General features: G+C 41.9%; 1 protein-coding gene across 1 annotated transcript in view; it reads right to left on the bottom strand.

Annotated features, from left to right (window-relative positions):
• Window positions 1-2,726: 2,726 nt before the first annotated feature.
• The window catches only part of CTSB (cathepsin B), a 31,848-nt gene continuing 9,034 nt past the window's right edge, over window positions 2,727-25,540 (bottom strand). Inside the window, exons 2-10 of the mRNA XM_089685919.1 lie at window positions 23,111-23,252; window positions 17,534-17,634; window positions 15,435-15,549; window positions 13,746-13,864; window positions 9,897-9,982; window positions 9,673-9,819; window positions 8,372-8,488; window positions 6,019-6,147; window positions 2,727-4,088 (exon numbers count right to left, since the gene is read on the bottom strand). Of these exons, the coding sequence (XP_089542045.1) occupies window positions 4,012-4,088; window positions 6,019-6,147; window positions 8,372-8,488; window positions 9,673-9,819; window positions 9,897-9,982; window positions 13,746-13,864; window positions 15,435-15,549; window positions 17,534-17,634; window positions 23,111-23,236 (1,017 nt within the window). The 5' untranslated portion in view covers window positions 23,237-23,252 and the 3' untranslated portion in view covers window positions 2,727-4,011. The remainder of the gene's footprint in view (window positions 4,089-6,018; window positions 6,148-8,371; window positions 8,489-9,672; window positions 9,820-9,896; window positions 9,983-13,745; window positions 13,865-15,434; window positions 15,550-17,533; window positions 17,635-23,110; window positions 23,253-25,540) is intronic.

Below are 25,540 nucleotides of genomic sequence, written 5' to 3' on the forward strand. Positions count from 1 at the left end.
CAGAAGGAGTAGCAGAATGCATTTTGGGGCATAGTTCTTGTATGTACATGCTGCGTGTTAGAAATATCTTAGAAATTGACAACTTTGTGTGAAAAAAAGTTCATTTTTCTTTCCACATTTTCTAAAACATTTGGAAAAAAAAAAAAAATGTTCAAAAGACTCATTATGCCTGATAGAATATACCTTGGGATGTTTGCTTTCCAAAATGGGGTCATTTTGTGGGCGTTTCTACCATCCTGGTGCTTCAGGGCCTTCAAAACTGATAGGTAGTCAGAAAATTAGATGTGTAATTTATGCCACTTCTATTCTCCTACAATGTGTGAAGGTACTACTTGGATGTTGGGTCTCTGTATGTGGCCAGGCTGTGGAAATGTCTCACATGTGTGGTATCACAATACTCAGGAAGTGTAGCAGAATGTGTTTTGTGGTGCAATTGCAAGTATGTCTATGCCAGGTGTGAGAAATAACTTGTTATATTGGCAATTATGCATGGAAAAAAAATAATTTATTCATTTTCCAAAGAATTGTGGGAAAAAAATTACAACTTCAAATAACTCACCATGTCTTTTACTAAATACTTTGGACTGTCTATTTTCCAAAAAGGGGTCTTTTGGGGGCTATTTGTACTTTCCTAGCATGTTAGGGCCTCAAGAAATGAAATAGGCCATCAGTGCTTCATGTGTGATCAATTTGCAATGATAGGTGCCATAGCTTGTAGACTTTATAAGTTTCACACAGACGAATACACAGATTTGTCTTTTTTTACCAAAGGTATGGAGCAGTATAAATTTTTGCCTAACTTTAAGAAAATTACTTATTTGCAAAATTTTATAATAAAGAAAATCTTATTTTTTTCTAAATGTTCGGTCTTTTCGTTTATAGTGCAAAAAAATAAAAGAGCTTTCTTTTGGTGGTAATTAATCACTCCTGAGTTCTATTTGTGGGGAAAATGAAAAATTTCCTATGGGTACAATGTTGCATGACCACACAATTGTCAAAGTGCAACAGCACTAAAAGCTGAAAATTGGTCTGGGCAGGAAGCTGTAAAATTGCATGGTATTGAAATGGTTAAAATTTAATAAAAAAAAAGTGGGGGGCAAGGCTGTCCAAAACCTGCCTCAACCCCCCATGCCTTGCTAAACAACGAATGAACTGTGATTAACCACTTTTTTGGAAAGCGGAGTTAAATTAAACTTGCCACAATCAGACCTGATTACTGCCAGACCTGTTAAATCAAGAAATCGCTTAAAATAGAAGCAGTCTGACAAACTGATGCAAAAAAGGATCTCAAAAAGCAACACATTGTTCAATGCACTGTATATATAGCAGGTAAAATAAGTATTGAACAAGTCACCATTTTTCTCAAATTGTATTATATGGCTTAACAAAAAAATGCAATGCTAAAAAGATATCAAATATAGGTACCAGTATAAGATGGATTCAGGAACCCAGTGCTTAACCTAAACAGCAGTTTAGGGAAAATAAACAGATTATGGCAGTATTACTACACTTGTGTAAAACACAGACTAGTGATAGTTCACTATTCAGGGAAATTAACAGATTATGGCAGTATTACTATACTTCTGACTAATTCCCAGAACTGCTGTTTAGGTTAAGCACTGGGTTCCTGAATCCATCTTATACTGGTACCTATTTGATATCTTTAGCATTGCATTTTGTTAAGCCATATGGTACAATTTTTGAACACATCCCCTACATGGTGGTGTAACCAATGTGTTAGTGCTGTATATATACTAGACCAGTGGTCGGCAAGCCGCGGCTCTTTACACACATTAATGCGGCTCTTCTGTGTGCCGGGGGTGCCCGCTCCCCTCCGGCGGCCGCCCCAAAAGTCAGGACTCTACAGCTAGCCCAGCAATGGGCAAACTACGGCCGGCATACGGCCCGGCGGACCTTTTAATCCGGCCCGGAGTGTGGCAAACATTGGCTGTCAGGATGTAGGCGGGGCAGCGTGACGAACTCCTCTCCTCTCAGTCCGCCCTGAAGACCGGAACGGCGCAGCGAGAGGAGCGCGGAGCAAAGGTAAGTGAATTGACACTATATGGGGGGATGAATTACTATATGGGGGGATGAATTACTATATGGGGGGATGAATTACTATATGGGGGGATGAATTACTATATGGGGGGATGAATTTTCAGTTTTAAAAATGTGGCTCTCAAAATAAAATTTCAATCGTGGTTTTGGTGAGATTTGGCTCAGTTGAGAAAAAAGAAAAAAAGTTACCCACCACTGTACTAGACCATATGTCATTACATTTAAATCACTCTACATGCGCCCAGTCCAAGAAGAGAGCGCCCCTCTGCTTGATGGGGGATGTCTTTTTGAATATACAGGGGACACTGATATAAAGGGACTGTGCTGTAAAGGGGCACCAATCAATACAGTCCAGTCCCTTTTAGATTACAGTGCGGAGGACCGACTCTGAATATCTGTCACCAACTGCCCCCGTGAATGCCTTTCCCCCCACCTGGAAATTGGCTGTTCAGTCTAAAATGCCCAGGAGAAAAAAAAAAAAAAAAAAAAAAAATTGAGGTTTATTTCCTTTGTCCCCAATTGCAAAGACTGATATAGGCTGCAGCACTGAGGGGGAGCTGGGAGACCAATACCTTTTATTGCAACAGTCTTGCATTTAAAAAGTTATTTGAAGGGGCTTACATCATCTAAGGATTTAATGTAGTTGTGCAACAAACCAGCCAAACAAGTTAAAAGGAAGACAAGGCATTTTATTGGCAAACAAATGTTACATTTAAAAAAAAAAAAACATTTAAATTTAAAAACTCATCCCTATAACCTGGTTCAATGAACTGTAGTAAAGGCAGAACCGGATTATACATAGGACACTAGACAAGTTATTGAGCAGACTTCATTAGGACTTGTGCACAGTGCACAAACTGTATCCCCATCAGGCTTCTGATTTTCCAAAAGATAATCAAGTAATATCTGCAAATCTGATTTGTTGCCACCTTTTATGTTATCTATTGTGTTGCTTTATACAAAAGTCTGCTTCATTATGAAATATAATATTGTGTTATAACCAGTAGAGAACCCCATTAGATTGAACATTGGTGTTGCTGTACCCATCTAGACTCCTGCTTGCCTCAAACTGCTAACATATCCAGTGAGATGTTCCATTTTTGACAACTTGGCATTGAACAGTAGACACATGGAAGGCTGAGTGAGGATTTCATAGACAAAGTGTATATAATCTAAAAGACTATTGGTGGCACATTCACCAGGGCAGCTGCTAAGAGGCTATTATACCCGCTTCTGCAATATTCTACACAGAAATTTGGTTTCTAAGCTCGGTCAATCTATTCCTTCTGTGCAAAGTAATTTATTGGGACTGCCAACTTCCCACTTGAACAGCAGTTAACTACCTTTGTCACATGTTATTGCAGAAGACCTGAAAAGTTTAATCTCCACATTACTATAGACACTTTCACAGATCAACTTCAAGCATAATTGGGCCATTCGCTGTGACAGCAAAACATAAGCCATAGTAGAAGACCAAATCCCATAATGAATGCTTTACAAAAGCTGACCAGGTCAAGGACCTGCCTTACAAAATAAAAAGGTGTTCCACTTTAATTTCTTTGGGAAGGTGGACAATGGAGAAATTAAGATTTCACATTAAAAAAAAACAGTCGCAGTGCAAAATTGAGTTTCAGAGTAGAGCTGTACATAAGGTGGCATGGTTTGCCAGTGTGCTAGAACCCTGAATGCTAGCACTGGTTAAGTCAGCATCTCGTATTCTGGAAGCTTGTTTGGTGAGAAGATAGTTTGAGCCATTAAGGCAGTAAGACACTCTCCTAAACAATTATCCGTAGCTACAAATTAGAGCCATAATATTCCATTGTGTGCGCTGCACTTGGATAAAGAAAAAAAAGTCCAATTAAAATGATGCAATAAAAACAAACTGGTTTCCACTAGGTTTTGGGTAAAAGACAATTCAAGCTTTGGAGCTATGATAAAGGGACCAGTATGAGATTAATCTTTGGGCACTCCAGCAACTATATCAGACTCTATTCCACAATGATCTTGCCCACGCAGAATCTTGAATAAGCCTAGTAAAAGCAGAAAAAAAAAAAATTAGTGAAACATTCATATTTTGTGTACAAAGTTTGCTGTTTGTTACTGGGTGTAAAGCCCTCCAGATTTAGTTCGTAAGCCTGTGAGGAAGGAGTTCCTCAGGACAGGCTAGGGAGGTTCTGAAGCTCAGAGCTCTCCCAAAAACCTGGAGCTTTCTGAAGGACAGAATGCTCAGATCTGTATGTTTAAAGTGTTACTAAATCCACAACAGTAAAATCAGTCTGTACATGCAGTAAAGCATGCTTGTTATACTTTTTACACAATGGGGAGGATTTAACCCCCTTAGGTTCCACAGCGAGTATGTTTGATACGCTCTTCTCTGATCCTCCCCTTCTATGGTCTCCAATATATCTCCTGGTAGAAGAGAGACTGCGTCACTCTGCACATGCTCAGGTTTGGAGTGTATTGCTAAAGAATTTTTTTTGGAGTGATCTGTACAGGTCCAACCAGCACTGTCCAGACAAGAGGGTCAGGGGTCCTACAGTCTCATAGGACAATCAGGGGAGAATGAAAACTCCAAGCTTTAACCAGTGCTTTGCTGGACACTTACTGAAGTCAATACTGCTCTAACTGCTAATGAGAAAAAGGTATTTACACAGAACAAGGAAATGCAATTATTTTAGCACTGTGGGAGAGCAGATAGCGAATGCAGGGTCCTGGGTTTAGTAACTTTAAGGGACCTTTGCCAATCCCCTGGCAGGAGGTTTGGAATGATGACCAAGGCAACCCTTAAGAATCAGGGTCTGGGAGAAGAGGCAGTGTCAGGTGGAAGATGGAGGGAAGGCTAAGTGTAGAGCCTGGGAGTGAGGCTACCTACAGGCAGGTACTGGAAAAGGGAATTTCCACTGCACCACCATCTAAGAGGGACATCCTGACCAGCAGGGAAGGAGCCAGCCCAGCAGAAGGCCTGAAGGCAGCCACCAACCCAACAAGGACAGTGTGAGTACCCTTACATCCACTGGGCTAGATAAGGGGAGAGAGCAGTCAGGTGGAAAAGCCAACTAGTCTTGTATGGGACTGTTCCATATTGGCAGCTTCTGGGTCCCCTTGCCCAGGAATACCCTCCGTACAGCTGGTTGAAGGGCATTTATCTGGAGTCTGAGGTACACTAGAGTACTTTGAATGCTCTGAGAATTTCTTTACCCACATCTTTGTACACAGTTGCTGAGTTGTCCTCATATTTCTACAGTTCCTTGGGCATCCCATACACCCCTCAACCACAAGTTCTAAACCCCTTAATAAAATCTCAAAACCAAGCTCAAAAAGACTGGTTACTGACTCCAGTGTGCAAAGTGTGGAAGAAAATCCATGTTGCCTGGCTGTGCAGGGCTTTAGGGGAACCCAAAGCTAAGCGATTCCTAAAGGGGCAGTGCTACATGGGTAAAACCCAAAATGTCAGAGCTCTGCTTTGGAAATTGCCAACCATATCTTCCATGGTTGATTTGGCCAACCACCTCTTGGCCCAGTGACATAGGTCTGCCAGACTACAATCCTTGTTTGGCAGAAGCTGCAGTCAAAATTTATATAGAAGACTAGGTTTTAAAGGAAAACATGGTACATTGAAACTATGAAGCCATGGGTCACCTTGTACGGTAGCTCTACAAGTTTAAAAACCAGCCAGTGAAACAAACTGCTGCAGAAGAATATTTCCCTGATCTAGGAAGCCAGCATGAAATTTAATGGAAAAGATACTAAACTTAATCTGATCTCCACCCCTTTCCCCTCATACAAACAGGCCACTTGCAATCACAACCTTGGGGGGTAAACAGATTTTAACAGTTGTCTAGATGTTTGTGTTGTCCATGTCTGCACTTCAGTAGCTACAGTGATGCACTCCTGTCAACAAAACCAAATCTGCCATGATTTAGTAACTTCACAAGGAAGAAAAAAAAAAAAAAGTCATACCGTTATCACCCCAGTCTGTATTCCAGGAGTTGACACAAAGCCAGTATGGAGTTCCCTTTTCCACTCCCCAGCCAATTACTTTAATAGCGTGGCCACCAATTTCCCCTCCAGTCACATGCTGATAGACACCTAGAATAGAACAGTATAGCAATCAACACATGGACATTAGGTTGAATACACAGATAAGGCAACTTCCCATCAGCAATTTAGGTGCAGATTTCACAACCCCCCCCCCCCCCCCCCTTACCCCCATTTCAAAGGGTTTTTACTTAACCATTTCCATACAGGGCACTTTTACCCCCTTCCAGCCCAGGCCAATTTTCAGAGCGCACACTTTGAATGACAATTGCGTGGTCATACAACACTGTACCCCAACTAAAATGTTATCATTTTCTTCACACAACTGGAGCTTTTTGGTGGTATTTCATCACCACTGGGATTTATTTTTTGCTAAACAAAAAAAAAAAAAAAAAAATTGAGAAAAAAAGTTTTGGTTTATAAAAGTTTGCAAATAACTAACTGTTCATAAATTTAGGCCAAGATGTATTAGACTACATTTCTTTGGTGAAAAACAAAAAAACAAAAAAAAAAAAACAACTTTCCTACAGGTTAAATCAGCAATGGGCAAACTACGGCCCACGGGCAGTATACGGCCCGGCGGACCTTTTAATCCGGCCCGAGGAGCGTGATACTGTCAGGATGGCTGTCAGGATGTGTGTAGGCGGGGCAGCGTGACGAACGCGAGGGGAGCTAGGCTCCTCTCACAGTCCGCCCTGAAGACCGGTGTAGCATGAAAATCTGTCTCCTATGAGGATCTGTCCCCCTCGACGTATCTGCGCATGTGCTGGAGATCGCCGATCGGCTGCTAATGCCTGAAACTGGCACATGCACAGATACGTCGAGGGGGACAGATCCTCATAGGAGACAAATTTTATGCTACACCGGAACGGCACGGGAACACGGCGAGAGGAAAGCACGGAGCAAAGGTAAGTGAATTGACACAGGGTGGACTTGGGGACTTAATAGGGGGAATGAATTACTATATGGGGGATGAATTACTATGCTTACTATGGGGGATTACTATACTTACTATGGATGACACATACACATCATTCATCTACTCTTGGTCCGGCCCCCGGGTCCAATATATGAACCCATTGCGGCCCTCAAGTCAAAAAGTTTGCCCACCCCTGGGCTAAATACATCCTAATTTGAGTTAGAGTTCACAAGCTATGGGCTATATCTGAATATTGATCAATCCTGAAGTACTGACAGCCAAACTAATTTCTTGAGGTCCGAGAATGTCAGAACAGTACAGATATCCCCAAATGACCCGTTTGCAAAGTAGACAGTCTGATGCATTTCATAGGAGGCATTGCGAGTTCTCAAGTTGTAATTTTTAGGAAATGAGGAAGTGACAGAAAATTTAAAAAAATTAACATTGTACTACTTTGGGGAAGTGATTTTTTTTTAATACAGTTTGCTTATAGCAAACAATTGCTATAAGCAACCATTTACCTGAATGACAGCTTCATTCAGGGTTTTGTGCTTAGCTGTGATTGGCCCAGCTTGTGCATATGACTGCTGTGACCATTCACAGCTAGACACTTTTATACAATGTATGGCATGAAATGAAGCCATCCATTGTATACAACTGTCATGTGACCTGCTGTGATTGGTCACAGCAGGTCACATGGTACAGGCAACAGGGCCAGTACACAGATCTGTCATTGGCGGTGTCTGAGGTACATAGCCGGTGACAAATTGTGCCTCTGCAGCCCTGCTGGCAGGCGCAATGTGCATGCGTCCACCCAGAGGGATGAGCCGTTCGCTCTGCTGCCATCTGGCTATAGGCTGGGTGGCAACTGGTTAAAGTGTACTCTAGCCAAATGTTATGTCATCACATTTCCTGTTCTGAGACAAGTGGGAAGAAAATCCATAGAGTACAAATCCCCACTTTGGGCAGATCCAAAAAAAAAAAAAAAAAAAAAAAAAAATTCTGGTGACAGCTCTCCAATGGTGAAAGAGCAATAAAAACCAGTCAGACTAAAAATTTTCCCTACTATAAACAAAACTATCCTAGATTTGTATAAAGTTGTATTTTAAATGCATCTATTAGGTGCATGCCTACCAAAACAAATGCAGTTTGGTTTTGTCCTCTGCGGCCCTGCTCCATCCTTTACCCCCACAGAACAAAAGGTCAATTGCCTTATTCTGCTTCAAAAAACATACTTACATGTGTAGAATCACTCATAGGAGGATTAGAACAGGCAGAGAAGCACAGGCTGCCACAACTAAAAGCAGCTTTCAGCCACAAAGACATTTACAGCAGACATGAATGTCAGGCTCTTACCAGATCTGTAAGTAGGGAAGTCTTCATACACCGTGAAGGCACCCTCTACTGGGCCATTCTTGTAAATCTCAGCCATGATCTCATTTTGGTTGCTGTCAACACTGTAGGCATCTACACCTATGAAATTAAAGTTAGAAACCGTTACAACATACCTAATCTCACTGACATGCAACCAAGCTGGCCATACAGAACAGGGGCCTCACAGAGCCAATGAGGGCCCATCATTAGAATTTGTAGAATAGGTTGGAGGTCTCAATATGCTTGTCTTCTAGAAGGGTCACAAGAAACATAATTTTTTGCAGAAGGGCAATAAGGGACTATATGGAAGACGAAAAATTGACATTGGAATATTTTTATAAAATAAGGGGTTTAGGCAGCTATGTGGCAGATGAGGTTTACTATTAATTGTAGAGCTTTACACTTAGGTGCCAAAAATATGCATGCAAAATACAGATGGCCTGGGAGAACTTGAGATTGAAAGGATCTAGGAGTGCTTGCAAAATACCCATGCATTAAGGGTGGCATTGATAATCTCTAGCATGTATGCCCTTTTACCACTTGTTCAGGCTCATTTTGAATATACAGTTCAGTTTTAGTCACCAATCCTTGGGAAAGTGTTAAATTACAAAGGACAACAAAAAGAAGAGTATGGAGGACCTCAGCTATGATGATTAGCTAGATTAGTTATTCACACAGAAAAGGTGCTTGATATTTGTACAATGATTTGTATCACTTTTTAAAGGTGACAATAACTAAACTGTTTATTTTAAGGTGAAGAGGGCACATGGCTGTGATTTGAGGTTAAACCTTTAGGTCTGCCTCATAAGAGTAGACTACTCAGGGATAGCGGGGTTGTTAGAGTAAAGACACGGGTTGAACTGGATGGATCTGTAGAAGTTTATAAGGTGAAGATGGAAAAATGCCCATTATCCCCTGAAACATGCACCAGTGCGGTGTCATTCACCAGATTGGCCCAGATACAGGCAATCATATGAAGTCACACTTTCGCATACCATGAATAGGTTCTCCACCGAGCAGAAAAAAGTGGTAGTGGAGCAAGGAAGAGTATGTGCTCCTGGGGAGGGGGAAATAAAAAAAAAAAACAAAAAAAAAAAAAACTGTACATTTGCCCTTCATGGACAAAGAATAGTTTGCTCCAAGTGTTCTGTTCATTTTCCAGACTGGGTGAAGTGATAGGAATCTTGTTGCAGCCAACAGTCTAACCCCAGTATAGACTTGTGACAACACTAGTAATTATATCCAGGATCAGCTATGCAATCAGGATGCTAAAGGCCACTTACCATAGTGTTTATCAGAACTGTAGTCTGGTCCATAGCCAGCCTCACATTTTTTCAAACATTCTGGAGTGTCTCCATGCTCTCCCTGACAGGATGGGCGGGAGCCATTGACGTGGTGCTCACAGGGAGGGATTGTGTATGGCCTACAGCCTGAAGGAGGGTGATATGGATTACATTAGTCAGCTACCATGAAACATATCTACAGATCATAAAAGCATGACACTCACCAATATGGGAGTCAAACAATCCCCCAGACACAAGACCTGTCTCAGTCCAGTATTTCCAGGCTCCAGATGGATATCCTCCATTACAGCTGTAGCAATGAAAAAAGGCTCAAGTTACTACACATTGTTGATAGCCTTGTTCAAAATGTGCCTTCTACTTTCCATAGAGCTAGATACAATCCCCCACTGAAGGCTCAATTCCTCCAACATTCAGGTTCTGATTTCAAAACTCATCTGCCCTCCATCTCCACTTAGAACATGTTTATTTTGAGGGTGAGCCAGAAACCTAAACACTGCATTAAAAAGGTCAGTCAGATCTGCATTTCCCTCTTGAAAAGCTAAGGAAGTTGTAATTTTCATATAAAAGGGGGGTGGATTTTTTTTCTACATACTTTCCTATAACAATCCATTTCCTGGAGTACATCACGGGATATGGCAGGCAATAATCATGACTATGGGGCCTATGTACCACCTATAAGTGAAAGGACACTGGCAGATCAAGCAGGAAGTCCTCACCTATATAACCCCTCCTATACATGAAGTACCTCAGTGACCATTACCTTACAGACACTGATGTGCTCTGAGTATACCTGGAGGTCAGAAATAGTTTTGTGATTCAAGGACTAGAATATGATCCATTCAAAGGGCAGTTGGCTAAAGTGGATGGTACCCAAACCTTTGATTGGAGTGACCCTCAAGGTCAGCCTGTAACGCAGCATTACAGCACTAGACCCTGCATAATGAGACCCTGTGCGGTGTTTGTTCTGACCAAGGTGTTTTCAGCAGGGTGTTCTACAAGTATAGGGGAGCGGACCCCAGATGTAAGGGTGACCAAGTCCTTGAAATTCAGACTCCTGAAGCAGGAATGGAGAGGTTACATTTGCAGCATTTGACTATCTGGTCATCCTTCCAGCTGCCACTGGTGACAGTGTGCCATTTGGTCTGGCCAACCACTGAGTATTGGGCTGCAGTTTTCTCCTCCAGCCACTAGAGGGCACATGGCTGCTCTGTATAGCCAACTCTTGTGCAGTGGAGGCAGGAAGTAGAAGGGTGGTCATTTTGCTTATGGTTGAAGTCACACATTGGCTGAAGTTTCACCAAAAATTAAAGGATACATTACAAACATTGAACAAAAAGGATTCCTAGACCACTGAAAGTTTGTTACGATGGCAAAGCAGACGTTTGCCTTCTGGCCCATATCTACTTTCTAGTATGAAGCTAATATGGGAAGGGCCCATGCTCAGAATTTCACTTGCTTGTGAAAAATTCTTTGAAGACTCTCCTACCCAACCCTAAACTCCATTTTACATGGAGTACCACTATCTCTGCTTAGAGTGTCTCCCCCCAATAGACTATGAAATACCAGTATAATATTTTGCAATAAACCAGTTAAAAAAAATTGGCATAATTTACATATTTGTTCCCTTAAATCAGCCTCTTACTGAAAAAGCAGAGGCACCCTGGTGTGCCTTCTGGGTTCTTCAGGGGTGCCTTGGCAAAATGCCTAAACTTGCCATCAAGCCACCAGGTGGATCAGTACCAGTGGGCATAAGTATTTGCTTTGCAAGAATAAATCTAATGTTGGGCTTCCTATGTGTGGAGCCTGCACTATGAAAACAGACCTAAAACTAAATAGTTTAACATTTTAGAAAAGAATGCTTCAAAATTGAACTTATGCAAAAAGTGACTTGGATAGAAAAAGGTTGAGAAACACTGCCTTAAACAGAAAGAAAAGCTAGAAGTATATGGACCAGAATTTCTCTATTAAAGTATTGTTACCAGCTTTCTATACATAGTCATAATTCCAGATAAAAAAGGAGGGGATTTTCAAGGTGCCAAAGAAAGTCAATTCATAATTCCAGATACAAAAAGGATGGGACTTGAGGTACCAATGTCTCAATACCCTTGTACAATGGCATCACTATATGGGTGCAGACCACACCAGGGTGACAGGGATGCAGATAAGGGGATAGCGCACTTTGACAGTGGGGCCCGGTGAGCTAGCAGCTTCAGGCCCAACGTAGCAGCCAATAGTGCTGCTTATTTGAGTTTGAGGGACAAATACACTGGACAGGCTGCAGTAGCAGTTGCTCCTCCTTGGCCAGTGAAGCACTACCCCCCCAGTTCTCCAGCCCACCACATTTGATTGCAAATGGAAGATGCTGGTGGCTGGATTGGGGATGAACGGGGTCACCAGGAGGGGAGACAAAGTACCTGAAGCCCAGGACAGGAGACAAGAGGGTACAATCAGAATTGAAAGTCCTGCAGCACATACAGCTCTGGCTGAAATGGCTCCAAAGAAACAACTGAGCAGCAGCAATGTGTCGCTGGCCACTGGGAATGGTGGCTGGCTGCAGCGTCAAAAGAAATCCTTCAGTGTGTAGGTTAGACAGTATACATTCCAATTAGGGAAAGCCTCCCCTCAGTCTTGTCTCCCTCCTTACTGTTAGTTGCCTAACCCAACCTGCACACCTTACTGCCTGAACACACTGATAAGAAGTTGGCTGGCATTCCAAGTGACACTTCTGCTGATCAGTTTCTCTGGAGCCATTTCAGGCAGAGTTCTGTGTGCTTCAGGGTTTGTTGGATGTTGCCTTTGGAGGATTTACTGCTGGTTCAGGCTGGCAGCTTCACTGATTCACTAACCATTTACTGTACTCTACTCCTCTTAACCAGTTGTCAGTTTTAGAAGACAAGGCTGGAAGTGCTGCTGCCTTCCATCACTTAGTTTTACTTGTAAAGAGGATTTCTGACTTCTTGCAGGGCTGCAATACTATACACTGGATTCAGGCCCAATTTGGGTGGCTGCAGTCTGACCATCTCCCAATTGGGTGGCTATACGGGGCCCCATGATTTCTAACAGTGGCCCTGGTGACACCTGTTGGCAGGGGCACCACTAACACCACCCCACTGACTGACCTGCATCTCCTAGATTGTAAGCTCCAACAAGCAGGGCCCTCTGTTTCTTGTACCAAATTGTATTGTAACAGTTTTGTCAGTTGGGGGCGACACCAATCTTAGTGACGTCACTGCATTTGTAAAAATTTAAATAATTTTCTTTGTAAAAATTTAAATAATTTTCTTTACATGTAAAATATTTGTGGGATTGTTGTGCTCCTCCCCAGGCGATGGTTAGTAAATTTTTAGATAACTTTAAATTGACATTATGGATTATATGCTCTATGTACATGGTGATGTATGCATTTTGATATATCCTTTAATAAATCAACCATTTCAGGAAAAGAGAAAAAAAAAAAAAAATGAAGTGTAGTCCATTACTCAACTGGTTTTCCACTGATTTTAAGACAAAATAGTAGATTGGAACGGTATTGTGTAACAATTGAAAGTATACTGCAATATGGTGTATAAGACAAGAGCAAAGTATAGATCACTGCCTGGCAAACTCTAGCCTGTGCACACTTTGTCTAGGTTAACAGCTTAAAAAGTACTGAAGACATTGACCAGCATAATACAAGTAGTATATTAAATAGGGGAGATCAGCATGCGTTTCCATAATACAAGTAGTGTTTTCAATAGGAGAGATCAGCATGCTTCCCCAGTACAAGTTCTCTTCCAGATTGCTGACTTAAAGCAAGGTCAGCATTTTAGAATGTCTTGTGCTTTCAGGGAGGTTGAGGAAGCTTGGAATACTAATGAAGAACCGTGGCAATGTAGTGGATGTCCCAATGCTGACACTGTAGGTCAGGCTACCACCTATCAAATAAAGGCAACTGAATATTTGACAAAATTCAATAATTCCATAGCTGGCATAAAACCATCTGAGATCCTCAAGGCACAAGTACCTACTTAGACACTAAGCAATAGTTAATACAGCTCCCGCTGAAGACTTACCCTGATCCACACTCAGACCCACAGCAGGAAAGCAGATCCTCAGCAGACACTTCCACATTCACCTTCCCATTGGAGTGCGCACAAATGCGGTCAGAGATGGCTTCCACGGCCCCAAAAGCCTAAAATAGAGAATTATGGCTTCAGATTTCTGCAGACACTGGTGCTTAATCTGACCAATTTCTGGGATAAAAGAAAATTTAAGTTTACTAGTCCCAACAAGCGTTTGCTCATATTCTCCAAGTACCCCAGCTTGGGAAGTTGTGATCAGATTAGTTCTGCTACTTGTACTGCAGCCAATCAAGTGCTAAAGATTTTGACCTAAAGTGGACCTTTCAAACCAATTTCTAAAGTCAGCAAAAAACCTGGATTACCATAGCCACATGAAAAGGCTTCTCCAGTGTGAGCTCTTACTAGCCATTAAGGTGTACGAGATAGTGGGACAGCAGAGATGCTAAACAAAAAAACAAAAAAGTTATCCCTCAAAATCTTGTGATCTTTGTCTGCACTTTATGGTCCTTGCTCTTAAGCAGATTATACAGGCTACAATACAATTGTGCAATCTCAGCTGTAACATTGCCAATACTACATAATGTGAGAGCCTATAGGAACATTTTAGTTTTGATCTAATCAGGCAGGCCCACATATCACAGTTCATAGATTTAAAGAGGCAATCATAACTTACAGAAAGCTTTAGGCATGACAATCAGGGATGTTAAAAATGTATGTAAACCCCAAACAAACCCCCTTATATACTCCCTTTTAGTTTACCAAATATATCCTTGAATGTTTGGATCAGTAATTCTGTAATTGTCAAAACCAAAGAAGGTATCAGCATATCCCATAGCAGTCATTACAGCTCACTAAAGCATCTTCCAACCATAAAGACCAGAAACTCCTAAATGACTTTATGAACAAGGTTATGTTATGACATCGGTCAACAGAAGTTGACTATTTTACAAATTGTGCATCTGCTTTAGTGTGGTCAGTGGGCCCATAGATTGAAGAATGCATTGGGCAAAAGGCATATTTAATTCACCACTCTATGTATAAAGGGGTTATATCAAGACAGAAGTAGTAGAGTACGTGAGCATAGCTAGCACAAAAACTTTTTTGAACGCCAGATGGGGAATCTACAGTTGGTGCTTGGGAGATAGACTGCTCAAAAAAAAAACAAAAAAAAAAAAAACACAAAAACTAAGGAACACTTTTGAATCTGATTATTGAATCAAGTCAGAGGACACGCACACACAGAATGGAAACCTCATGATCTAAAATTATGGTGAACTATACACAATTTGTTTTGTACCTTACAGTTTTACTTTTGTGGAATGAAAATCTTTAGCATTCATGCGTGTGCTGTGGCACGCAAAGCCCCTGACTCACTAGGCTTAGGGAAGGAAAAAAAAAAACAAAAAAAAAAAAACTGCGGGTAGGGCTTTTTAGTTCTATTGCTACAGTGGTGCCCACTGAGGTATCAGGGCAATGTGTTGCCAAAAACAGCGACATTTTAGCATAGAGTAAATTTGTCATGGGGGAGGCAGTGACTTGCTCATTTATGTGACTGTATAAGCAAGGACAGGGTTATGTGACTGGCCATTGCTTCATAGAAGAAAAGATACAGGCAAGACAGTAGCAAAAAAGGAAACATTGCAATAAAGTCCAAAGTTATAGAATGTGTCAAGTACTTACCCAGCAAGAGCCACATGAACCCTGGTCTCTAACCTCCCTAATAGTGGGACAGTTTGGCCAAGCTACCCGAGAGTCAAACTGGTCTGGTAGGACCATATGGTCAGAAAAGCTGTACCTGAAGTGGAAAAAATTAGGACCCATTAAAACATTGAGAAAAACCAGCCAAATATAAGCAAAGAAAAGTCAAGCGCTAAAAAAGATTGAAGTATAAGTTGATTTTGGCAGGACCGTTTATTTCATACAATAGACAAATAGCCTTTTATCCATATTTGTCCCAGCTCTGCCAGAACCCTCTGTGTACAAATGCAAACAGAAGCAGGACATGCTTAACCAAAACAAATTGTGCTTGGTCAACCAGGTTCCATTTAATGCCACCTTCCCTTTCCACTCCATAAAGTTCTCAGGAGCAATAGCTAGTCCTGTGTAAACTCAGTGTTCCTCTAAGCTGGAAAAGACTAGGGGGGGCTTTCTTCCTCATCTGTTAAATGTTGGACCAATGACCCAAGGGCCAGCACTGTCACAGGAGAAAAAGGGATCAAGTCACATGCTCATCCGTAACTGAAAGTACCAGTCATTTTGCTAGCACCCTGTAGCTAAACTGAGTGAATGAGAAAAGGTGGCAATGTGTTGCTGCAGAGGGGAAGCATTAGAGCAAATAGTTGCTTTGCATGGGCAGAACACAGACTTGCTTTGAAGGCAGTTTCCAAGAAAAAAAAAAAAAAAAAAAAAAAAGTTAACACATGGAGGTTCCAACACTTTGTTGGAAACTTGAGTGTTTGAGAAGTCCTCCAATATGTAGCGGATTACTACATGGACAAGTGCTGGCCCACCTCCTGCACTGCCTGCTGGCTACTCTATTGACCAAAAATATTTTGCTTGATTTGAGAAAACACCAGCTTTCAGGTCACTCCCAACATAATGAAACAAAAAATAACTGGGTAGTTTTCTCCCAAACCCCTCGTGGGTGCACTCCTGCCATGTAACTAGGCTCCATCTGCAGGCATGGGGAGAGCCATGGTGGGTGCAGGGGAGAGGGCAAGCATCCACTCCCCCTCATCTTCATGTGACCAGGAAGGAGACATCCATGTCAATTCTGGGTCACGACTGTCACTTTCCTGGCTAGAATAGCTGGGGAGGGTGTATTGCAATGTGGTTTGCATTGCAATACATCTAATGGAGCCCAGAGGAGACAAGCAGGGTTAACACTAATGACCTATAGGGGCTTTTGAAGTATCATCTAGAAAATATGGGGTATGAAGTGTGATGCAATTTCATAGGCGCACACAAATTTAAGGTTTGGCATGTTGGGTATCCATTTACTTGTTGCAACCTCATGGTTATATTTTACAAAAAAAAAAAAAAAAAAAAAAAAAAGGAAGTAGTGAGTAATCAGTTGCTTGCCCTAAAAATCACTTGTTTTTGTTAAGACATTTGCATTAATATGGGACATTAATAAATTGGAACTACCACTATTTGCTATGGTGTCAGCTTTCAGAAAACAATGTGTTGGGGGTTGTGTAGTGAAAAGATTTTAAATGTGTGCAAAAACTGTTGTGGAAGCAAAAGGGTTAAGAGTGCCAAATGTTTAGCATCATTTGGCCAAGCAGATATACATAGACGTTGCTGCCCCATTATACTCTGTTCCATCAGAATGCCTTTAGAAAAAGTCTAATTATCCACAAGAACACTTGTTTACCTGTATGGATACAGCACTCTATTAAAGAGCAGATATAGAACATGTCTCACCTAGCAGTTTTCTGCTCTCAAGATAGGTTCCCAGCAACCCCCTTTATAAAGCATAGGGGCTAATTCACTAAAGGCAAAGACTGCGCACTTCGCCAAATTCAGCTGCACTCTGCAAGGGCAGCTGCACCAGAATGTCATAGTTTAGCAGAAGCTCTGCTGACTTCCATCATCCAATTTAAAAAAAAAAAAAAAAAAAAAAACCTCTTGAATGTGATGGGTATTCCTCATTTATTATGCTCTGGAAAATCTGCAGTCTATTTGCCTTTAGTAAATCAACCCAATAGTGTTATCCCACAACCAGACAGGTTGATATTATGCATGGTTACAGCACCTTGTTATAGGACAAGTCTCACCTGACTGGCAGTTTACGTCCATGTTTATGCTTATGTTCAATGACAGATCCACACAGTTTTGTCACATGTTTTATATCTGTCTCATCAAAGTTGGGTCCTGCCTACAAAAGAAAGTACAATCTTAGGATGCAAGCAATACAGTCAAAAGCTGTCAAATTGCTGAACATACACATTTATAGTCGGTGAATTCAAAGTACCAGTACTGACCACTGGAAATATTAACCTAAGGGGCATTCCAAACCAAAGATCAAAAATGTAGAGCACCGCAGCTCACCAGTCCTGTCAGGCCACTAAAAATATGGCAAATGCAGAAAATGTCTGTTGATCTGGCCAGAAATGCTGTGTACATGTAACTCACTGTAAATTGAACCCATATGTTCTTTCCCTTCCAAGCTGTGCCCTGCAAACTTATTCCCCCGAACCCAATGTGATGGAGATGGTATAGTCCTGTGCTAGGGTGACAATGGTTTTCAGCAGATCGGGTGAGCGAGCATTGTCCCCTAGGACAGCGCTAGTCACAGGATTACCAGGGAGGGGAATTGTTAACCAGGGAGGGGAATTGTTACTTTTTTAGGTAATGCAACCTTGTGGAATGAAGGGCACTGACAAAACAAGGTCAGGCCTACTAAACATGCTAGGGTAAAAAGCCACAAGGCTCTTATCTAGTTTGTACAAAACCCTTACATCTCAAATGTTGAAACCCTACAAAAAAAAAAAAAAATTTGTATGGTGTTTGCACCTCAAGGAGCAGAGGAATGTGAAGAGAAACTTGGGTTCAAATGTAATGTGCATTTTTCAGAAAAGCCACCCCCAACCATACACCCCACAATTTAGGAAGTGGCAAGGACCCCCCCCCCCCCCCATTTGGAGATACTCTGGGAAACTCCTAGACAAGGCTTACGTAAACTTGGTAAAACATACAAACTTATAACCCTGTTCTGGTCATTGTGTTATGTTGTATTTGCCTTGCAACTTTAATGTAGATTGAGGGCCCCTGCCCCGACTACTGTCCCTGCAGTCACATTAAGACATCTCTGAACAGTGTCTAAACCCAAGAAAAAGCAATTTGGTTGCATTAGTTTTCCAACACAGGTTTTTTTGCCCCTTAATTTCACCTGGTGGTCCTGTCAGTAATGCTTCTTGTCCTAGGGTGTTGGTCTCCCTGTACTGTATCTATGAAGTAACTGCACAAGACCTCTTACCCACTCAACCACACATTGCAACATAGAACCACCAACCACTGCTTACTAGTCACAAGAGTTCCTGGAAGCACAGCTTGCCATACTCTAGTTTTCAGCAGAGTCAGAAAGTTTGAGCTCTGGTGACCCTGTTGACACCCAGTTTTTCATTCCACCTTTTCAAGCCCACACAAAAAAAAAAAAAAAAAAAAAAAAAAAAGCACAGCCAAAGAGTACTTTCATCCAACCAAATGGAAGGAATGTTTAGATATTTAGCACCCACTGGCTGAACACAATAGTGGTAGTGGTGCACCAAAATGAAAATTCTTGATTGAAACCATGCTTGAGGTGATTGTAGCCATATTAGTGCATTTGCGACAGAAACAATTGAGTACTGTCCGTGATACTTGTTTTATTTGCACTAACAAAATTTGGAGGACAAGCTTTCGGGGTATGTCCCCTTCTTCAAAGTCCAAGCAGTAGGTTGAAACTGAAATAGTTTTTGTATTATATAAAATTGTAACACACAAAAAAATGGCATCCCTTTAAAGTCACTGTCTCCACACTGGTCTGTTGCCCTTCCCTTGATGTGTTAAAAATCCTGCTTGGTGCACATTTGCAAAAAACACACACCTCCATTGAGGGCTGGTTCACACCAATGCGTTTGGGGCTTTTTGCAGAAAGGCAAAACAATCCATTTAACATGGTTTCCTTTGGGACATGTTCACATCTATGCTTTTTTGAGCGGCAACGTTTTTGGAAAAGGCCAGACTAAGCACAACACATTGCCTTTTGGTTCAGTAGACTAAATGGAGATGCTGCAGAAAATGCATGTAGTGTGTTTTTGGTGCATTTCCACATTTTACATTTTTAATCTGCTCAGCAACAAGTTGACCAACATTGATGATACACGGGAAATTTTCATTTCATATGCATGTGTTAAAACAAATTCTGAAAATCTGTTCAAGATTAAACTATTTGTCTCTTTGGCATTGGTTTTATTTGCAATAGTTAAAGTGGAATGTCACCTGGAAGGGGACGTTTCACTTGCTTCTCCCATATTTGGAATTTTTTTGGGGGGTTGCAAGGTAACCCCTACCACTTTATATTGACAGAAGTAAATATGGACTTGTTAAACTGTCACAAAAAAACTCCACAAAAAAAGTGTCTAATAAGCTTTGGTCATAAACAGACACTTACTCCCACCTGAGATTCAATATCTGATACACTGACATTGAGGGTAAGCACAAAGCAATTTCACTTGAAGATCTACAAAACATGGCCAATCCTTCCCTTTTTGATAAGGGGAAGGAAGACTGACCAAGCTGTTTGAAGAAGCAGTGAACCTCAGCCCTGCAGAGAGCAAGGAAAGATTTCCTATATGAAGTCGTGACATATATATTGTTTGCCAATCCAAGAGCACCAAACTCCGGGAAGCAGTGTCCAAGAAGGCAAGCAGAGGACAAAGGATCCAGTCACCACTAGTGCCTTTGGTCTCCCTACAAAGCCATGACCTTTAAATTCAGAACTAGGGATAAGATTCATGTTCGCCACTACCATGTGCTTGGGGAAAATACTGCAGACGTGAAATATGCCATCCTGAATTTAGAAAAATAAATTCAGCCAGGTGAATTTGCATATAAACCCTAAGGCACGTCATGGCCAGCAGGCTACAAGAGGCCAAAAGGAGGATCTTTTGGATGAGCTGCCCCCTTTCTAAAAGTATACATTGCAATGCATTTAAACACTGTTCATTTTCAAGGTTGCCTTCAAATCCAAATGAAGAAACCCTCTCCCCACTGTATGGCACCCTATTAACTTTTTGCATGTCCACTCCACTTTGACTTGGCCCAGCTTCCCTTTAACACTAGCTTGCTCATGAGTGCTAAAAATTACCAGAATTTAACATACATAGTTGTCAATTGAATTTGCTACCAGAATTTGTGTTCAATTCATTTTAAACATAATTTGACAAACCCTTGGCATGTTGAACCCAGGAAGATTCATTCTCTATTCAATTCTACGATCGCCTAAGCGCCCACCTTACAGACAACCTCCTTGACCCTCTACAGTCCGGCTTCCGTCCCCTACACTCCACTGAAACTGCCCTCCTCAAAATCACTAACGACCTACTCAACACCAAAGCCAAGGGCGACTACTCTGTCCTTCTCCTGGACCTCTCTGCGGCCTTCGACACAGTTGACCACCCCCTCCTCAATAAACTACTCTCCCTTGGCATCGGAGATACTGCTCTCTTGGTTCTCATCCTACCTATCCCGACGCTCCTTCAGTGTCACCTACAATGGTGCCACCTCCCCCTCTCTGTTGGGGTCTCCCAAGGCTCTGTCCTTGGACCCCTTCTCTTCTCCATCTACACCTCCCTGGGCAAACTCATACAATCTCACGGCTTCAACTATCACCTCTATGCTGACGACACCCAAATCTACCTCTCCACCCCTCACCTCACCCCCACTATCTCCGCCCGCATCACTCACCTCCTAAATGAGGTCTCAGACTGGATGTCGCTACATTTCCCCCTGCCAACACCCCCCCCCCCCATCCTATCCATCATCACCAACAACTCCACTATCACTCCCACCCCGCAAGCCAAAGTCCTTGGCGTCATTCTTGACGTGAACCTCTCCCTCCAACCGCATGTCAAATCACTCACAAACACATGCAGGCTCCATCTTCGCAACATTGCCAAGATACGCTCCTTCCTCACCCCAGACACCACCAAACTTCTAGTACACTCCCACATCATCTCACGCCTTGACTACTGCAACTCCCTCCTCACTGGCCTACCCAAGTGCAGGCTCTCCCCGCTCCAGACCATCCTGAACTCAGCTGCCAGACTCATCCACCTCACCACCCGCTCCACCTCTGCCACCCCCCTCTGGCTCCCGATTGCCCAACGCATCAAATTTAAACTCCTAACCCTGACCTACAAAGCCGTTCACAACACTGCCCCTGACTACCTCACCAACCTGATCACCAAGTACCACCCTACCCGTACCCTTCGCTCCTCACTGGACCTCCTTCTATCCTGCTCCCTGGTCTCCTCCTCCCATGCACGAATGCAGGACTTCTCCAGGTCCTCCCCCATCCTCTGGAACTCACTGCCCCAATCCATCAGACTGTCGCCTTCCCTATTCACATTCAGGCGCTCCCTCAAAACCCATCTCTTCAGGGAAGCCTACCCCACCCTCACCTAACGGCCATCCTCCCTCATTCCTCCCACCACTTCATCCCCCTCAGCCACTTCCTACTGTACCTTTACCCCCTCCCTCCTAGATTGTAAGCTCGTAAGAGTAGGGCCCTCTTACCCCTCGTACGTTGTTTGTTGTTGTACTGTGCCATGTATTGTCCCCCCTATTGTACAGCGCTGAGAAAACCCTTTGGCGCTATATAAACTTGTAATAATATTATTATTATTATTATTATTATTATTATTAATAATAATCAGCATGTTTTCTAAATGAGTCAGATAAGAGTGGTGGCAGCTGATTGGGGTGCGATAAGGGTGGCTAACCATAAACCTCAGCATACCTCGGTTTACGAATGCCTCGGTTAACAAATGAAAATCCATTGAAAATAAGGTCTATAATTTTTTTTGCAATATGAACAGATTTGTTTAATACATTCACACTTTTTAATCTGTACAGTACTATGCCTTTAAAGTACACTATAAAAAGCTTTGAACAGACAAGACTTGACTTTTCTGACCTGCAGAACGGATTGGTTTTCAATGCATTCCTATGGGAAACCACGCTTAAGTCTCCGAATTTTTTGCAATACAAAAAGTCCCGCAGAACGAATTAAAAAAAAAAAAAAAAACCCAAACTGGAGGTATGCCTGTAACTGTATAAGCCATTGAGTACTGTCCATGATGCTTTTTTTACACAAACATACAATTTTCAGGACAAGCTTTCAGGGTATGTCCCTTTCTTCAAGGTCCAAGTAGTATGTTGGTGCAAAAAAATAAAAAAAAATTGTATCATGGACAGTACTCATAGTTTGTTGCAAGTGCACCAATATGGCTACAATCACCTCTTATACAAGTTGGAACCCATTAGTGCAGAATTATCTGTCCTGAATTTTGTTGCACGTTGCCATGCTTTTACAGTTACCCTTGCTTCATTACACTGAATCACATACAGTAACTGACAAGTAGTGTCTGGATACCTGACCTACATATTTATTCCAGCCCACTGACTCACTAGGCTGTGAAATCAGGATTACATGGCAGTGCTGGAGGTCACACCTCTAAAAAGGGCAGTACTGCAGCCATTTTTTTTTTTTAAGAAATCATAGCTCATCTTTCAACTTTCATGAAGCATGGAAAACTGGTTTGAAAAAACCAAACAGGTTTCTGACCAGTCTACACGTTCCTGCTCACCTTCCACGTGGTGTTCAGCTTATTGATGTAGTTGACCATGTCTTTGGACAGTGGAGTAAAGGCAGGTACATTGCGGGAGCTGGCCAGAGAGGCCAGGAAGCAGAGAAGGGCCACAGGTATCCACATGTTTGCTTGACTCCCCCTGTAAACAGAAAATAGAAGACATCTATAAGTGTTGAAGACCAAATGACAACATGTCAAATTGCAGAGTATGCATGTTACATTACAGGTGTAGCCAGGCAAGACTAATGATTTCCTGTGTATGTTTTTGAACAGTACAATTACATGTTGGGTGAAGTGCCAGTTTCATTATTTTTATTTTTTTTTTTTAAAGTCAACCTCCACTTTATTCTGGGATTATTCAAACTAGAAAAGGAAGAGGCCATAACAAAATGTGCATATTGGTTGTCTAATGATTCAGAGATATACAATCTGCAGTGTTAGTGTACCACCCAACCTAATTGCACATTTATCAATGATCTGATCAAACAACCAAACCTCAAATTCCTGTAATGTGAATTCATACAATTTAAATATTGTTTACCTTCAGTACAGAAAAGCAAACTGGAGATATTTAAAGACTCGATAGCTGCCAATGTTCCAAAAGCAGCTTTGACTGAAGTGGTTGGGACTTAAAGTGGGAAGTCATGGGACATTCCTGGGGGTTGGGGCTTTGGATCAGTGGGGAAGAGCCAAAAAGGCAAGGCAAGTAGATGATTCATCTGCCTTTTACTATAGGCAAAGTCCAGGTACACATAAATGTGAAACCCCACCCTTCCCCAGATAGGGTAATAAGTGGTCAAGTTAAAAAAACTGTATGAAGTAGATTATAGGTACTTATATAGTGCTATCAAGTTTATACAACACTTTACATATATTGTACATTCACATCAGTCCCTAACCCTCAAGGGGCGTACAATCTAAAGTCCCTAACTCACATTCATACATACACATACTAGGGCCAATTTACACAGGATCCAATTAACCTACCAGAATGTCTTTGGAGTGTGGAAGGAAACCAGAGGAAACCCATGCAGGCACAGGGAGAACATGCAAACTCCAGGCAGGTGGTGCCATGGCTGGGAAGTTTATCAATGTATCCTTTTTTCAACCCCTTCCTGCCCAGTGTCATTAGTACAGTTACTGTATCACTGGGGATGTCAGTGGCAGTCAGTTCCCACCCAATGTCAGAATGCCCGCTGCAGTCTCGCTATAAGTCACTGACGCCACCATTACTAGTATAAAAATAAAAAATTCTATATATACACACACACGATTTGTAGACGCTTTAACAAAAATTTACATGTACTGGAAATTTTTTTTAGCAAAGACATGTAGCAGAATAAATTTGCCTAGATGTGACAAATTGCTATACAATATATCCAGTAAAAAAAATTTAAAAAGCCAAAAAAAAGTCAAATGTTTCTCAAAATTGGTCTGTTTATAGCACAAAATTAAAAAAAAAACAAAAAAAAAAACCTTCATTTGGGTGCAACATCACATGACCGTGCCATTGTCAGTTAAAGTAATCAAGTGCCTTATCGCAAAAAATGGCCTGGTCAGGAAAGAGGGGGGTAAATCCTCTTGAGGGCAAGTGGTTATACTCTGCACCTAAACAGTCCTACTCCCTTTATTTCTACTACAGCAGAACCATCCAAATATCTGCCATTTATGGTTTGAATTGGAAGTCCCTAGGTGGATAGTCAGCCCAAATGTGTTCATATCGGTCTAATGTTAAGCAGTAGGTCATCCTTGTCTTCAAGCTTGGGGGGCTGCCTTCCTGTGCAAACTTATATACTATATTTCAGTGCTACAGCTTTTGTTCTCGTTTAGGCTGTACCCTTGACTTTCATCAAAATTGCTGTTCTTAAATGCATTACCCAGCCTGTATCCTAAACAAAATAAAAAAAGTTTAAGTGGAAGGGTAGCACCCCTGCCCTGGCAAAATTTAGTGTTATGGCTAAGCTGTAAAATGCTGAGCTGCACTCTTAGGGTATCTTCAGATTTTTTTTTTTGAAAGTCTGGTGGTTGATCCTGCTGGAAGAATGTTCCAGCAATAGTGTGGGAGGGTCAGCCACAAGAATTGTGAATATTTACCTGACCCCAGCCAATGGCCCAGGTGGTGTGGCCAAGAAGGACATAAGGATTTGGGAGGATCTGAACAGAGGCTCTCCTCCCTGCCCCCCCCCCCCAAGGGAGGAGTATGTGTTCCAGAGAAGCTATGACAAGGCCTCAAAAGGAGCCATGTGCTATAACATGAGGAAACTTGCCTACTTACCTGTAAGCTCCAGAGATAGTGAAAGTACTCATTCAGGGTCAGATACCAGGAGTTGTCACAGAGGGACTTACTGCTCTCATAGGGTCGCAGATTTCCTTGGCTGTCCACTCTTCCATCAGCTCAAATTTGAGGTTGCTTTCAAGGACCTACTA

The sequence above is a fragment of the Staurois parvus genome, unplaced genomic scaffold (assembly GCF_062004578.1).
Source record: "Staurois parvus isolate SC_StPar_1 unplaced genomic scaffold, SC_StPar_1.0 ptg000388l, whole genome shotgun sequence".
NCBI lineage: Eukaryota > Metazoa > Chordata > Amphibia > Anura > Ranidae > Staurois > Staurois parvus.